The sequence below is a fragment of the Microcebus murinus genome, chromosome 8 (assembly GCF_040939455.1).
Source record: "Microcebus murinus isolate Inina chromosome 8, M.murinus_Inina_mat1.0, whole genome shotgun sequence".
Classification (NCBI taxonomy): domain Eukaryota; kingdom Metazoa; phylum Chordata; class Mammalia; order Primates; family Cheirogaleidae; genus Microcebus; species Microcebus murinus.
The window spans coordinates 103,527,777-103,545,680 of NC_134111.1; the positions used below are offsets into that span (position 1 = coordinate 103,527,777).

General features: G+C 40.1%; 1 protein-coding gene across 2 annotated transcripts in view; it reads right to left on the minus strand.

Annotated features, from left to right (window-relative positions):
• Nucleotides 1-17,904, minus strand: part of DRC11 (dynein regulatory complex subunit 11) — a 149,919-nt gene that overhangs the window by 106,345 nt on the left and 25,670 nt on the right. For both annotated transcript variants that reach the window (XM_076006077.1, XM_012754502.3), the window contains one exon: nucleotides 3,572-3,777. In XM_076006077.1, coding sequence (XP_075862192.1) covers nucleotides 3,572-3,777 — 206 coding nt within the window. The remainder of the gene's footprint in view (nucleotides 1-3,571; nucleotides 3,778-17,904) is intronic.

Sequence of the window (17,904 nt, forward strand, 5' to 3'; positions counted from 1 at the left end):
GTAACGCACAAACTATAGAGAGGTGTGCAACTAACAGTAAGAGACAAGGATATTGGGAAAATCTCATTTCAAATAGGAAACGTAAATATAAAGTTCATAACCTCAACAAGAGATTTGTGGGGCGCAAGTATTTTATTTGCATTATCTCACTTAATCCCCCCCGGGGCAACCATGGGTGGCAGGAACTGTTACTGCCCGTCTTTTGCAGGTGACAAGGACGAGGGTTAGGTCAGGGAAGTGGTGCCCTCGGGGGTGGAAAACGGGCACCTGGCTCTGGCGCCTATGTTGTCTCCCGCTCTGTCTCGCCCTCCCTCACCTTCTGACTTTCCTACAGGCCAGTTAAAAAATAAAAGACAGATGATAGGTAAACCTGGAAGTAGTTACTGCAATAATTCGAAAAGCTTTACTATCTGTAACATATACAACTACATTTTAGAGATTACTAAAGGGGAAAAAAAAACAAACACCACAAACGGAAGTAGATAAATGACAGGGCATTTTATGGAAGAAGAAACGCTATTGATGAAAAATCCAAAAGTTTCTTTAATGTCTCCTATGAATAAAATGAATGTAAATTAAAAGATTACTGAGATAGTGCTTTCCCTTGTCAATTTTTCAAAATATTAAAAAAAGATTATAATCAATTCATTAACTAGCGCAACCATGCAATTGAATGTTGAGCAATCATTAAAAACAGCTTTTGACAAATATTTTAAGGACAAGGGAAAACCCAATATTAAATTTTTAAACATTAGGGAAAGAATTCATAAAACTATAAGTAAAATATATATGTGAGAGAAAAGAACTAGAAGGAAATTTACTGAAAAATTTCACAGTAGCTATAATATCTCTATATACTGAAATCATACATCATTTAAATTTTCCTCTTTAAACTCTATCTTGCAAATTTTCTACAATAAGCTTGCATTACTTTTAACATTAGAAAAAAACGCTTCATGTAAAATAACTTAAGATTGACTTGAAAACAATTTTTGGCCAGTATCAGTTCTGATTAAATCAGGTAAGTATTCTGAATTGTGGGAACATATATTATTAATAATTGAAAGTTTCAATAATTTGTTGAGTTGTCATTGTGTGTCCTACTGGAATTTATTTTGAGGACTGATCATGTTTCATGTTGCAAAAGACAATATTTGCTTTTTATTTGCCTTTGATTTAAAAAAGCAAGAAAAGGGATTTTATCAAAGTCAATCAGATAAATATAATCCAATTATGAAAATAAATTCACCCTCGACCTTGTATGACTTCAGAAAGAGGAATTTCTGTATCTCTGTGAATTCTGCACAGCCCAGCCGTGAGGACGACTAACTGGCCTCCACAGTGTCAGTGTAGTGCTCCCAGGGGGACTGGCCAGCGAGGGCTGGATCTTCAAAGGAAGCCCATAAACCCTGCAGCCACAGAGCAGGCGCTCCCGGGACGACAACCAGGCTCGCCCAAGTCTCCCACGGCCCCGCAGGGACCTCAGGTGGGAAAACAACTCACGCTCATTCCCAGCCCCAGGTCTCCCTTCACTTTTATCAAAAGACCATTCCCAAGAGTGTCCAAGTTACTGCATTAATCTACTTTCCTACAATTAGGGTGTTTTAAAAATTTGAAATCAATCCAAATTGATCACCTTTCTTTCTTTTTCCTCCAATATATTTTGTAACTTAGGTTTTTATTATAAAGATAGTACTTATGGGAAAAAAAGGCTTCATCCAGAAGAATATAAAATAAAAAGTAACCGCCTCCCCACTTTAGCTCCTAGAGGTAGCCAGGCTAACAGTTTCTGGTGTGTCCTTCCAGAAATTTTCCTGGCGTGTAAAACATATATTTAATAAGTTAAACATGTTTTTGAATTCATTAACTAGTGCAACCATGCACTAGTATATGTATAGGTATATTTTAACTTATTTGGGGTTATAATTGTACATAGTGCTTTCCCCTTGGTTCTGTCACTTAATAAATTGAATTTTAAATTGTCTACATAAAAGTAAAGAATCATTTCACTAATAGGAAATATATTTTTGAATACCTATTCTCTGACACATGAGAAAAGAGGGGAAGTTCCTGAACATAAGGCATATAATCCTCGCTAACTATGAAAATGAAGGTTTTAAGTATGAACCAAAGTGATTTAATCAGAAGACCTAATTCTTTTGAAACAATGCCTAAATTTCTGTGACTGCAATTGCACAAACTCATTTCAACTAGACACAATCATGCAATTTTCTCCAGACACAATCATGCAATTGGATAAGACTGAAAAACTGCAATACCATTAGCTTGCACCATTCACTGTTTCTTCCTGAAATTTTCATGTACCAGTTTCTTCTCAGCACCAGCCCAGGCCTGACTGACCTGCAGTTTATGCACGGAGGCACTGGAGGCAGAGGGTTCCAGTACAGTGGAAATGACCACGGCCCACACGCAGGTCCGGCACACGAATGAAATGGGCTGATTTTTGTCCTCGTATCACAGAGGAGGAAACTGACGCACAGGGAAGTTAAAGGATTCGCCCAAGGTTTCACAGAGATTTTGCAGGAAGCAGTGACTCCCGTTTGCCTCCTAATCATTGCACAATACAACACTGCCCTTTCCTTTAGGAGTGAATTACTACGGGTAGATCACACTCTGGGGTGGGGGGGAGATCACTGGAGGCCAGTTTGGAGGCTGCCTACCACGGATATAAAACTGAATAGAATTTTTTGAGAGGAAGTTTGATTTTTCTATTGCCGACGGCTGAATTCTCTGGTCCTGATGAGCTAACAGAGACGATATCTGTCTTGGGACACGTGTCTTGGGACCTGATGCGATTAGGGCACAATACCCACTCAAGGAAACAGACGGCTCCTGGACTGATCGCAGCCCTCTGCCTCTGTTCTTCCGCTCTCGAAATAAAATCGATTTAAAAACTGCTCTAATTAGGTTACCTACGAAGTATTTATTCTACTGTGTGGAAAAACGCCCTAATAAAGGATATCTTTAAACACCATCTTTTGTAAATAAGTTTTAGATCATTTAACATTTCATTTAAGAGTGTTAAAGAAGACCCTTAATATACAAAAAGGCCTGGAGCCTTGTCCCCAGAACTCCTCCAATATTCACCATTTCAGGGAGACCTGGGGGCCAGGTGTTAAGATGCAGGAATCAGTAGCTGCCTCAGAGGTTATGACAGAGATGAACCATGGTCGAGAATCTCAAGCCGCTTACAGACAGAGAGGCCAGTCCGGTCCCAGAAGGGGTTGCAGGGTCCCCTGGCTTTCAGACAGGCCTGGCCTGTGCCGTTCTAGCATCGTGGGGCTGCCATCCACCCATGGTGTCCCATTCCATGTAGTCACAGAAGCACTGTGTGGACCATATTTCCAAATTTTTTGAAAAACAAGACAAAGAGCAACTTTGTCAAAAAATTAATTTCTGAATTCTTAGATTTGGCATTTCACTCTTCTAAAATGAAGCCAAGAAACACCGTGACTCTGTATCAGCATGCTTTTGTGGTTAAACACATGCAATAAGCTCAACCGCTAAAGCAGAGACTGTCTGGATATGCCACCGCACAGCTCATGCTTGCCTGCATTCGATGAACCAGTGCCGGATCTGCTCCTGAAGGCTCTCTCTGATGTCTGGGCCTTCTGTTAACTTCAGGTTATCCTTGATGGTGACCAAGGCTGCCTTGTAGTTCGCTTCATGCTTTGTCTGTATTTCCTCCCGCAGACGGTCCACCCTTTCGGCCTTGATTACTGTAGTGCTGACTTGATTAAAGAAAGGAGGTGGGTCCTGAAAATACAGGCAACAAGGTTTCAGATCACATAAGTTACAGAGCTGGTAAAACATATTATAAACTAATCAGATATGTCAATATCTCCAATGGTGTCCTACCAAAGGCACATAAGAAATATAAAGATGCAGAAGGAACAAGGCTAAATAGGTGTGTTTACTCTGCCTATTTAACCAAAAGTCCCTTACATAACTCTTTATGTTCCTCTGTGTTGGATTTTTTAACATCAGTATGTTTGAGGTTTCTCTCTTGTCAACAGTATATAACTGGATTTTTAAAAACTCACTCTAAGAATTATAGAAAAGAAAAATTTTATTCATTGTATGGAAGAAATATTTGGAGCTAATCCTGCCATATTAAGCTTTCTATCACTTTGTTGTTTGTTTTTCCTTTTCTACCTTCTGTTGGGTATATGGCACTAGCTTTGTTCATTCTTGTCATCTAATGGTTTGAAAATTATGCATCTTATTTTAATCTTCTACTAGTTATTCTTAAATATCTAACATGTAATTAATACCTACATTTCTGTCTTTGTCTAGAATTTATCATTATCTAGAGGCTCTTTGAACAAGTCTAGACCTCTGCATGTGTTTTCTTTTCTTCCCTCAATGATAGATTGTGGTTAATTTTTTTTAAATAAGGAACTATTTAAATTTAACTATAAGTTGTCCTAGATTCCGTCTATTTTTCTTCCTCTCCCTTGTATTCAGTTTTCATTTTGCTGAAGTGTGTCCTTGAGTGTAACTTTCAGAATGGCTATGTCTACCTGTAAACCTTTTAAGTACTTGCATTTCTAAAAATGTCTTTATTTGGCCCTCCCAATTTAATGGCAGTTTGGCAGTTTCCTTGGAGAATATTTCTGATATATAGAGCTGACAGTGACTAACTTGTTGCAAATTCAATTGCTGTTCCTTTGTAGATAAGCTGTTTTTCCCTCTGAAAGCTCTTATGATGCTTTATTTACCCTCTGAGTTTTCAAAGTTCATCAAAATGTTTCTAAGTGTAGGCATTTCTTCATTCATCATATTCTATTTTGGTGGGTGCCTTCATTATAAAGAATTATGTGTTCAATTCTGCAAATTTTTCTTCTATTATTTCTTTTTCTCCATTTCTCTCTCTACAACAAATATTAGATAAATGCCAGACCACCAGGTTGATCTTTCATGACTCTGAACTTTTATATTTTACATCTCTCCTTTGTCTATTTGTACTACATTACAGGACATTTCTTTAATTTCACCTTCCAGACCTAATTTGATTTTTGTTATGTCTATTTGTTATTTAGATTTATTTACAAATTTGGGGGTGGTTATTGCTATTGTTTTACTTGTATTGGAATGATTTTATTTTCTTAGAAATCTTTCTTATTTTGCATTTGCTCCTTTTTTGTTTTTAGTAGCCACTATGGAGAAATTTTTTTTTTTTTTATGTGTAACATATCCTTAAATATTTCTGAATATACCAGTGAGGAACTTTTTCGAAGTTCTCTTTTTCCTTGAAATTCTAGAGACCTTAAGAAATACAGACTCCCAGTTCCAAGGTAGAAGCAAGGCAGAAACAAGAAATTAGTAGTTTTGGAAAATCTTCAGGTGATTCTGATAATTACTCAGGTTTGGGAAATATTAACCATGCTAAAGCAGGGTTTGACCACCTAAAGCTGATGACTCAAAATGGCCTAATGCGTCTTTCTGTAAATAATGTTTTATTGAAACACAGCCACAACCATTCATTAATGGTCTATGTCTATGTTCACACCACGATGATAATAACATTCATGTTGTGACAGAAACTGCATGGCCTGCTAAGACTAAAATGACGATGATCACCAAGATGATGGAGGAGGAGTTGTTGTTTAAAAAGAATCAAAGAAGAAAACATGGGCATCGCTTCCTGAGCTCAACTCATTCTAAAGCATCTCTGAGCACAACTCATTCTAAAGAAATACTCTCCTAGCCCTTACAACAATCAGTCCAGGCAGGTATTATCATATAAAGAAATGAACCAGGCTGGGCACGGTGGCTCACGCCTGTAATCCCAGCACTCTGGGAGGCCGAGGTGGGTGGATTGCTTGAGGTCAGGAGTTCGAAACCACCCTGAACAAGAGCGTAGACCCCATCTCTACTATAAATAGAAAGAAATTAATTGGCCAACTAAAAATATATAGAAAAAAATTAGCCGGGCATGGTGGCGCATGCCTGTAGTCCCAGCTACTTGAGGCTGAGGAAGTAGGATCGTTTGAGCCCAGGAGTTTGAGGTTGCTGTGAGCTAGGCTGATGCCACAGCACTCATTCTAGCCTGGGCAACAAAGCGAGACTCTGCCTCAAAAAAGAAAAAAGAAAGAAAGAAAGGAAAGAAAGGAAAGAAAGAAAGAAAGAGAAAGAAAGAAAGAAAGAAAGAAAGAAAGAAAGAAAGAAAGAAAGAAAGAAAGAAAGAAAGAAAGAAAGAAAGAAAGGAAAGAAGGAAAGAAGGAAGGAAGGAAGGAAGGAAGGAAAGGAAGGAAAGGAAGGAAAGGAAGGAAAGGAAGGAAAGGAAGGAAAGGAAGGAAAGGAAGGAAAGGAAGGAAAGGAAAGGAAAGGAAAGAAAGAAAGAAAGAAAGAAAGAAAGAAAGAAAGAAAGAAAGAAAGAAAGAAAGAAAAAGAAACCAGAGAAGCTAATTAACTTTTCCAAATTCACACAGCTGGCAAATGGAAAAGGCAGGAAACAATCCTTAGTTTATCTGATCCAATGTCTTGCTGTAGGATTTTGGGACAGAATGTCTGTGTTTAAATCTTGGCTACATTTGTGATTTTGTGCAAGGCACTTCATCTCCTAAGTCTCAGTTTCCTCCCCTCTAATCCAGGAACAGCGTTAGGCTGTGAAGATTGCATACAACATTCTATAAAGTCCTGCTACAGAGCCTGGCGTTGAGTGAGTGCTCAGTGAATGTTTCCTGCGGCTCCTACTTTGATTGCTGTCCTCATGCCAGGCTGCGCCAGTAACTAAGTGTCTGAAACCCAGGAATGCCAGGGAGCTGCAGTGTAAAGAAACTTCTGGGGATGAGAGAACAACATTAAAGTCCGTTTCAAAAGCTGTGAAAGATGAGTATGATAAAAATTCAGGACCTTATTTACAATAGACATATTGTAGTATGTCTATACTACCTATAGTATACACAGACATATAGTATTAGCAAAACTATAAATTTAAATTAGCTAGGAAAAAATTATTACCTTAAAGATTCAACTAATGTCATATACCAAAATAAATTTCAAATGGATTAAATAGTTAAATGTAACAAACACACACACACACACACACACACACACACACACACACACACACACACACAATCTCTAAGAAACACCTATGAACTTCTGGAGTTGGGAGGGATTCCACAACGGAGATGTTAGAAGACAGTGTCCACTTAATGCCATAAAGCCAGTGGGGAAAAAAAGGAAATCACACATCTAATGCTTTATAAAGACATGCCTTAGAAAACCTAACGAAAGCCAATTTCCTACCTTTAGTAAAATGAGAGCATGCAGCTTTTACGATACGGACAAAAGCTCCTATAATTACTTTAAAAGTAAATAAAGAATGAGAATTACAGAATCATTTTAAAGAACACTGTTAAAAACAAAAGAACTAATTGAGTATACAGGTACTTAAAGGCATGCTTTTTCTTTATATTATGCATTTTGTGTCAAAATTAAAAAATAGAAGTTTCCTTTATTTAATCATTAAAACATCTAATTCTTCTATTTTCCAGGTAATGTTTTTCATTTTAAATATATAAAACAGAAGTTCATAATTCATAGAGAGGCATCCATCTCTCCAACGGCTATTGTAAAGGCAATCGTTTTCATGAAGACGTCAATACGGATCTCTACAACACATGACCCGGTTTCTTTGCCTCTGACGAACGTGTAAAATTGTACTGAAGTCTTGCATTAGTGTTATGATTCTCTGATGAATTGCCCTCAATTACATTGTTCCTGTTGTTATTTGTGGATTTCCTTCATAGAGGCATACAAACTGTATTTTGGCCGGGCCCTTTCTCCTTTCACCCCTCAACACGAGTAAGTAGGTGACTCTGAGTTGCGGGGTGACTCTGAGTTGTGCGTTGTCAGCAGCTCTCTGAGACGAGCCCAGCAGACTCCAGACACGTCCACGATCTGTGAGTGAGTGAAACAGAGAACGCTCAGCTCTCACTGGACTGTCACAACGCGCCCACTGGCAGGGCACTCTGACCTACCGTTCCTTCGCTGCGTTTCTTTACGGATGTCCACATCCGCTTTTTGACGTAGACACGAGGACGTGACCACCCCGTTGGACAGATGAGGAAATGGAGGTTCAGATCTAAATGCCCTTCCCGTCGCTGCATGTCTGTCCACGGGGCAGCAGGCAATACGTTTTCCTGGCTCTCCCAGTCCGGCGTGCCTCCTATCACACCATGCTGCGCCGTTAATGCGTGTGTGCTCGTGCGTGTTTCTTGATGTAGGCTTTCTCCCGCAGAAATACATTTGGGTCATTTGTAGCTTCTCTCTCTAGTCGCTTTCAAATTTAAAGGTTATAACATATTTAGGTCCTATGTTAATGAGCAGCTTTTCCTTTGGGCTAAAACATCTTTTCCTCTTTAGCAACTTTGGTCATATGGAATTCAAATTTGTTAACTTGCCGCATAAACAGCAACTCATTTAAAAATAAATTACGAATATTAAAGAGAGACAGAGAACATGATAGTACACTATATACTGAAATACATCAGCTGTAGAATAATGCATCTTAATGAAGGCTTCCCATGTGAATAAACCATTATATTTACAAGCTTTCCGCAGTTAATGACCCAGAACGGGATAACGAAACCTACATTTATAGCTAGGTCCTCTGTCAGCAAAAATATACATATTAATAATTGATGTTGCTGTAAAAATAGGACATAATATGATGCTTCCTGAGTTTGTGGGGAAATAGGACTACACGGTCCATTAACTTAAAATGCTTATCTAATGTTTGATGGGCTTTGTCTTTAAAAATCCTTGTTCAAATTAGTAAGAGAAAATGGACATTTGTCCACATGAAAGTCTGTTCAATTTATCAGTCACAAATATACTCGCAAATAAGTGATTTAATGCTGGTGACTTTCTGGGGGTGCTCATTGTCCTGGCGGGGGTGGGTGGGAGGGGGGTTGTTCTTCATGGTTCTTTGTTGTCACCCAAGGGGAAGACGGAGCAGCCAGGGAGAGCGAAGACATCTACGCCCAGCCAACGGCCGTCTAGGAAAATGTGCTGCCATCGTCAGTGCGGAGATGAGTTGGCTCCGTGGCCGTCCCGGTCGCGGTGGGCGCACGCCGCCGTCAGGAAGCGCTGAGGGGCGCTGGCGCAGACAGATCACTGGGCTGCCACACGCCTGGCTCTGATTTCGCACACGGAAGACCTCACGCTGCGCAACGTCCTGCTCTTCAGTGGGTCCATTTCCAGACCGTGGGGAGAGGGAGGCGTTCCTTGGTTTATTAAAATCAGTCATTTTGTTTCATCATTTCATTTCAGAGCAATATATCTATATTTATGTATCTGTGTTTATACAATATACCTACTCATAGAGATGAACCCAGCAGGAGAAGTGGGGAAAAAGATTGTACAGCAAGCTGGAGCTCGTGATTTTCTTCTGCCCTCTGCTCAGGGTAAAGCTATGGTACATCTTTATTTTAGATGCCACAATTTCAGTGGGTGCAAAACTATTACAGAATAAAAAATTTGCTAGCCTGTTAAGCCAAATTTCTAAAAATAAAAAAAAATGGCTAGTATTTTAAAAATTTGCTTAATTAGGGACTGGGTTAGAAGAGGGTTTAGTTGAGCTTATAACTGGTTAGGGGTTGACTCTTAATCTGGTACTTTTGTGCTCTTTCATTAAAAATATTTTAAAATAAACACTTTGACAGCACGTAGAGTTTGCTAGGCACTATTTTTTTTTGTTGTTTTGAGACAGAGTTTGGCTCCGTTGCCCGGGCTAGACTGCCGTGGGGTCAGCCTAACTCACGGCAACCTCAAACTCCTGGACTCAAGTGATCCTTCTGCCTCAGCCTCCCAAGTAGCTGGGACTACAGGCATGTGTCACCATGCCCAGCTAATTTTTTCCATATATTTTTAATTGGTCAATTAATTTCTTTCTATTTATAGTAGAGATGGGGTCTCGATCTTGCTCAGGCTGGTCTCGAACTCCTGACTTAGAGCAATCCTCCCATCTCAGCCTCCCAGAGTGCTGGGATTATAGGCATTAGCCACCATGCCTGGCCCTAGGCACTATTTAAAGTGCTTTAAAAGTATTAACTCATTTGTTCCACCTCATAGCCTTATGCTACTAGGTAGCGTTATTATCATCATTTTATCTACTAGGAAACTGGGGCACAGAGAGGTCAAGGGACTTGCCTGGGGTCATGCAGCTGGGAAGGGGCAGACATGGGCTGTGGCCTGAGGCATCTCTCTGGAGTCCCTGTTGTTACTCTCTGTGCTTTGCTGCCTCTCTCTGCTAATAGGTTTCCTCTGGCTTAAAAGTGTTTTTTTTTTTTTTTTATGGGTATGATATATCATACTTTTAAAAATATGCATTTGTAATTTTAATAGATAATGCTGAACTGCCTTACAAAAAGGTTGCATAATCTACTCTCCCCACCAACAGTGAATGACATGTGTGTTTCTGTACCTTGCCAACATTGAGACATTAGACTTTTTGATCTCTCCTAACTTAAATAAGTAAAAGATAGTAATTTAATAGTAATTTTGAATTATGAATGATGTGAGCACCTAAACCCATGATTATAAGCTATTTGAAAAAAAGTGATAAAGCCTAACACTTACGTAGTGCTTACTGTGTGCCACTGCCAGACACTAGTTTAAATGCCTCACAGATATCAATTTCTTTAATACTTAACACAAATCTATGAGCTAGGTCCTATTGGTATCCTCATTTTGCACATATAGAAACTGCGGCATAAAGAGTCAAGGCGCCAGCCCACGTCCACACAGCTAGTAAACAGCAGAACTGGAATCTGAACCCAGGAAGGCTGGCGCCGAAGTTCTCAGCCTGAACCGCTCTGCTACGCTGCATTAAGGTCTTTGCACGGGCCCCCATAAGAGATAAATAAAGGCAGATGTCCCGCCCTAGAATGCAGACAAAGGAATCCTGGGCTCAGGGGGTAAAAGGGAGGGTAATGAAGATAATTCTTTTTGTCATTTAGTCTCTGATGACCTGGAGACCTGGGACAAGAATAAAACAGAATAATAAGAAGGAAAACCTTGAAATCAAACCAAAGGCTCCCAAGTAACTAGATTGTGAAATCTCACTTAAGAGAAAAGAAAATGGTAACTTTTCCTTCTTGTTCAAAGCCTCCTGAAGTGGACTTTCGAAATCACAAAGATTCTTGGGGCATCCTCTCTCGAATCCCCATGTTCTTACTCAGGCAGCCCTGCAGGCACAGCGTTGCCAGGACACACTGCTTGTGTTTCCAAACTTTTTCCTGGTGCAACAACACAGGCTGTGTGTGTGGGCAGCAACTACTGCCTTAGGTATCTCCAGAATTTCCCCCCTTTGCAGCTAGATAAGGTAGCTGGCAGATTACACTTAAACCCTGTGGGCTGCTCCAAATACATCGCTTTTCAATGTCATACTCTTAAAAATTTTCAGTTCATAAATTTAGCAGTGCCCAATAACAAAGGCCAAGACATTTTACGGTTCAAAATTGGTTGCACATTTATTTTATGCAACAACTTATTTTGAAAAATTTTGTTTTGTTGCATGAAAAAGTTATCATACTTCTTGATAGTTTTCTACTGTATGATATCAGTCACTTATCATGACAACGTAGTATATAGTTTTGCAAGATAATGAACATCAGCCAGCACTTCTTGAAGGCGTAACCTATCCAAGCACAGGGGAGGCTTTACCTACAGTATAACAGCCCCATGCAGTGGGCAGCACTACCCTGCTCTCATGCAAGGAGAAACTGAGGCTCCCAGGGAGGGCAAATGCGTCACTCAAAGTCCCTTCAGTGGCACATTGCAGGGCTGGGCTTTGCACCGAGGCCTGTCCTCCTCTACAGGACGTGCTCCCAGCTGCCCCTCCCCCCTTCAAAGCTGGTGCCTTGAGTCTTGCACTCATTGCTAGGATACTGCTTCCCCACAGGACGCTTAGGGAACAGCTCATCTGCAGCTAAACAATGTAACAAAACTAAAACAAAGCCAAACAAAACCCCACAAATCACAGAAAATCTATTTTTTTGAGAATACATCCATTTTTTGGAAACAATCAGAGGTCACCTGGAGCCAAATATGATGAATAACACACATGACCAAGCTGGACCACACGGTTTCGGCTGAAATTAAAGTGTGATCATAAAAGAGCATTTCATTTAGATTCTTGGCTCACTTTGGCTCTGACGGCACTTCACAGAGGGGCGCCCAGCTCTGAGGGCAACACAAGTGCAGTTACAGCACGCACCGGGCTTTTCCACATGGACCCTGGGAAGGGAGTCCTGCTCATTTGAGCGCCCAAGCTCGTACTTGGGGTTATTTGTTAATAAGAAAGAAATCTAATTTATTGGGCAAAATATAATTTAGAATATAGCTTGCTTCGTGTTAGAATGTGAAAGTGAACAGGGTTTTATGGTGCTTTCAGGATTTAGTTGATGCATTTAAAAGTGGCAGGTCTTCCTCTTTAATAAGTGTTCCCCCAGTGTTCTTTATTATAATGCAAACGTGATAGCTTCAGGGTAACATAAAATATATGATGGCCATGACTGCAGGACAAATTATTTCAAAGGGATCCACAGAATGAAATGTATTACATTCATTAAGTTTCCTTCTCCGTGATCCACTCCATTGGCTCTGCCAATTAAAATAACTGCACATGAATTTTTAGAGTGCTATTTATTTTTCTTTGTAGATTTTAGAATATAAATATTTAAAATGGGAATATCCAAAAAGAAAAATAATTTATATAACAATGCTAAAAGAAACATTTGGTGAGGAATTGAAGGCATAATGATGTCCCTTGCTCTAATTTTGGCTTCAGTTACTAAATAGTCACTCCTGGAAACATGCCAACCTTCTCATAAAGATACGAACACAGTTTTGATCAGATAAGTCAATGGTTTATACATTGGTATAAATGCAACAAAATGAAATAATGAAAAAAGAAAATTTTAAAATGACTAGGCAGTATCTTAATCAGTGATAAAGTGGAGAATATATTCAATCACAAACATTTCTTGGATTTAGGGTAATGGATTTTTTTATGGTGATCAGCCAGTGAACAGAACATTCTTTTGCAAATTGAATCCATTATTTCTCAATGGTGTAAAGTTTCAATAGAACATATAACAGTGAGCAAAGATATCCTTAAACAGAAGCAGACAGGGGCCAGACGGTGGCCTAGAAGCAGTCTGCATGCGCCGTGAAGGTGGGGAATGGACATCACCTTCAGATCCGTCCTCCACGAGGGAGCGCTGAGAGCCCACAGAGAGGTGACAGGAGGCACCCAAAGTGCAGGAGAAGGCAGAGCGGCGCCCTGCTATGCGGCTGGGTCGGAGGTGCACAGGGAAGACGAGCTCACACGTGGGGAAGGCACAGAGGGGAGAGTCCTGGGGCTGCGACCCCGGGGGACCCTCCACTGCAGAGGGCCACAGGACTGACGAGGGAGCTGCCTGGAGACTGTGCAGAGACGCTGCTCCAGAGAGCGCACAGCAGGCACTACCGGCTCACAAACTTGGGGTGCTGTGGCTGGGCCGGTGCCATTTAAAACCCTAGACCCAGTGCACTGCCTCTGCCCGGGGCTCAGGTCTGTTGCTGCTGCTTCCCCCTTTGGCCCTTCCGGTGTGGGGCAGAGGGTGGGAGCGGGGAGGCCAGGTGCTCTCCCGAGCCTGGTGGGCAGGCACTGTGTGCTGCACTGCTGCCTGGGAACCCGGGCTGGCCAACAACTGCAGCAGCCAGCCGATGAGGGCAGGGTGGGGCTGGGCTCCGGCCGGCACCCCGCTGACAAACACTGCAGCCAGAGGCTCGGAGCCGGGCAGCTCTGGAGCCAGCCAGAGCTGACAACTGCCACCACCTGTGGGTGTGGGTGGAGCTGCCCGCAAGCTGGGCACAGCCAAACGCTGCCATCTGTGGATCCGAGTGGGCAGCCCTCAGGCGGGTGCAGGCCATCAGCTGCTGCTGCCGAGGGCACGGGCAGGACTGCGCTCACGCCGCACGGGGCAACAAACGCTGCCACCCACAGATCAGCAGGCAGCGCTCAAGCCAGCCCCAGCAGACAATCGCTGCCACCCAAAGGCATCGGGTCCTCAAGCGGGGAAGGGTGACAAACACCACTGCCTGCGGATCTGAGTGGAGCAGCTCTCAAGCCTGGTGCAGGCTGACAATCGCCACTGCTGACAACTAGGTGGAAAATTCACTCTGCAGTGTGGGACGCCAGTGACAACCACAGGGAATGGTGAGGCGGGAGACTCAGGAGAGCAACAGTGTTAAACCCTCACATCCGCCCATCTTGGCTGGGTCAGTCCTTCAGAGCAGAACGCAAGTGTGCCATCCAGGGACCTCTCCTTCTTTGCACTAAGTAGGAGAGGTCCCAGCAGAGGAGAACAGGTGCACACAAGCTTATCTGTCTTGAGCTGATAGATTTCACATGAGAAGGAACCAGAATAAGAACTCTGGCAACATGAAAAACAAGCTGTTTTGAGACCTCCAAAGGATCACAACAGGTCTCTAGCAATGGACCAAAACCTATAAGAAATTGTCAAAATGTTAGATATGGAATTCAGAATAAGGATGGCAAATAAAATGAATGGGATTGAAGAGAAAGTTGAAAACTATTAACATAAAAAAGCAAAGCAAAAAAAAATTTCAGACCATGAATGAAAAAAATGAAAAAGCTGCTAAAGAGATAGACAACATAAGAAAAGACATAACAGAACTTAAAGAAATGAAAGAGTCATTTAGGGAATTTCAAAATACAACAGAAGGCCTCAATAACAGGCTAGAACAAATAGAAGAAAGAATTTCAGAGCTGGAAGACAAGGCTTTCAAACTGACCCAGTCAGTTGAAGATGTAGTAAAAAGAAAACAGAAGAATGAAGAATCACTCGGAAAAGTATAAGACTATGCAAAGTGGGACAATATACAAAATATAGGTATACCTGAGGGAGAAGGAGAAAAAGCAAAAAGCATGGAAAACCTATTCAAGGAAATTACTGAGGAAAACTTCCCTGGGATTGCCAGAGATTCAAATATGGAGACACAAGATAGTCACTGAACACCAGGAAGAGTCATAGCAAACAGGATATCTCTAAGACACATAGTCATAAACCTGGCCAAAGTGAAAATATAGGAGAAAATTCTAAAGCTTCAAGAAGAAGGCAACAACTAACCTATAAACGAAAACCCATCAGGCTAACAGCAGATTTCTCAGAAGAGATCTTACAAACCAGAGGTGATTGGGGCCCCATTTTTAGTCTTCTTAAACAGAACAACTGTGAGCTAAGAATTCTGTATCCTGGAAAACTAAGTTTCATAATTCATGGAGAAATACTTTTCTAGACAAGCAAACACTAAGGGAATTTGTCACTACAATACTGGCCCTACAGGAAATACATAAAACTGTATTATATAAGAAACAGCACAACAGATATCCACTGGTATAAAAAACCCCACAAAATTTAAAGCTCACAGGTCAAATAAAAAATAGCACAAAAGGGAAAACAAAACAACAAAGTAACATCCAACATGATGAACAGAACAACATCTCACATATCAATACTAACACTGAACATGAACGATCTGAATGCCCCACTAAAAAGACATAGACTGGCTGAATGGAGTAAAAAAAAACCACCACAAGTATATGCTGTCTCCAAGAAACATATCTAACTCACAAGGACTCATACAGACTCAAAGTAAAGGGATGGAAAAAATATTCCACACAAATGGAAACCAAAACTGAGCAGGTGTACCCATTCTCACATCAAATAAAATAGACTTTAAATCAACAAAGGTGAAAAAGGACAAAACATATGCTTTATAATGGTAAGGCGAGCAATTCAACAGGAATACATAACAATCCTGGATATATATGCACCTAACACAGGACATCCTAGATTCATAAAGCAAATTTTACTAGAACTAAGCAAAGAAACAAATAGTAGCATTGTAGCTGGGGACTTCAACAATCCACTGACATTGTAGCTGGGGACTTCAACAATCCACTGACAGAACTGGACAGATCACTGAAGCAGAAAATGAATAAAGAAACACTGGACTTAAATGGGACTCTAGAACAACTGGAACTAACAGACATTTAAAGAACATTCTACCAAAAATCTACTGAATATACATTCTTCTCATCAGCTTATGGGACATTTTCCAAGATTGATCATATCTTATGCCACAAAACAAGTCTCAGCAAATTTGAAAAAATCAAATTCATACTATGTGCCTTCTCAGACCACAGTAGAATAAAACTAAAAAATCAATTCCAAGAGAACACTCAAATCTACACAAAGTCATGGAAATTAATCAATGTGCTGATGAATAATCCTTGGGTCAATGATGAAATTAAAATGGAAATCAATAGATTTCTCAAACTGCATAACAAAGGAGATGCAGCTTTCAAACTTTATGGGATACAGCAAAAATAGTTCTAAGGAGAAAATTCATAGCCTTAAATGTCTATATCAAAAAGACAGAAAGATCACAAATTAAAAAGCTAATGTCACATCTCAAGGAACTAGAAAAAGGAGAGCAAACCAAACCTAAAGCCAGAAGAAGAAAATAAATGACAAACCTCAGAGCAGAACTAAATGAAATGGAAACAACAATAACAAAATAATACAAAGGATCAATAAAACAAAAAGTTCCTTGAAAAGATAAATAATATTAATAGACCACTAGCCAGATTAGCTAGAAATAGAAGAGAAGGGACTCAAATAAGCTCAATCAGAACTAAAAAAGGAGACATTACAACTGATATCACAGAAATACAAAATATCATCACCTGTGAATATTACCCAAACCTCTATACACACAAACTAGAAAATGTGCAGAAAATTGATAAATTCCTGGAAACATAAAACCTTCCAAGCCTGAATCAGGAAGAAATAGAAATCCTCAACAGACCAATAATAAGCAGTAAGATTGAAGCAATAATAAAAAATCTCCCAACAAAAAAATTCCCCAGACCAGATGGACTCACAGCTGAATTCAACCAGACCTCCATAGAAGAACTGGCACTTGTAACCACAGAAATTATTCCACAGAATTGAGAAAGAAGGAATCCTCCTTAACTCCTAAATGTCCTACTGCCTAAAGCAATTTACAGATTCAATGCAATACCTATCAAAATACCAATGGCATATTTGAAAGATCTAGAAAAAATAATTCTATGCTTTATTTTGAACCAAAAAAGAGCCTGAATAACCAAAGCAATGTCAAGCAAAAAGAACAACTCTAGAGGCATCACAATACCTGACTTCAAATTATATTACAAGGCTATAGTAACCCAAACAGCATAATACTGGTGTAAAAGTAGAGACACAGGAGAATGGAAGAGAATAGAAAACCCACAAATAAAATTATCTACCTACAACCAACTGATCTTCAACAAAGCAGGGAACAACATACACTGGGTAAAGGAAGCCCCATTCAATAAACGGTGCTTGGAAAACTGGATAGTCACATGCAGAAGAATGAAACAGGACCCCCATATCTTGCCATATACAAAAATTAATTCAACAGGGATAAAAGACTTAAGGCGTGAAACCATAAGAATTATAGAATAAAATGTAAAGAAAATTCTTCTAGACATTGGCCTAGTCAAAGAATTTATGACTAAGACCCCAAAGGCAAAAACAAGAATAACAAAAATGAATAAATGGGACTTAATTAAATCAAAAGCTTCTGTAGAGCAAAGGAAATAATCAACATAGTTAACAGACAACTAACAGATCAACACAGTTAACAGACAACCTACAGAATAGGAGAAAATATTTGCAAACTATATATCTGATAAAGGGCTAATATCAAAAATCTACAAAGAACTCAAACAAATCAGCAAAAAGCCTCAAACAACTTCATTAAAAAGAGGTTTGAACAGACATGAACAGA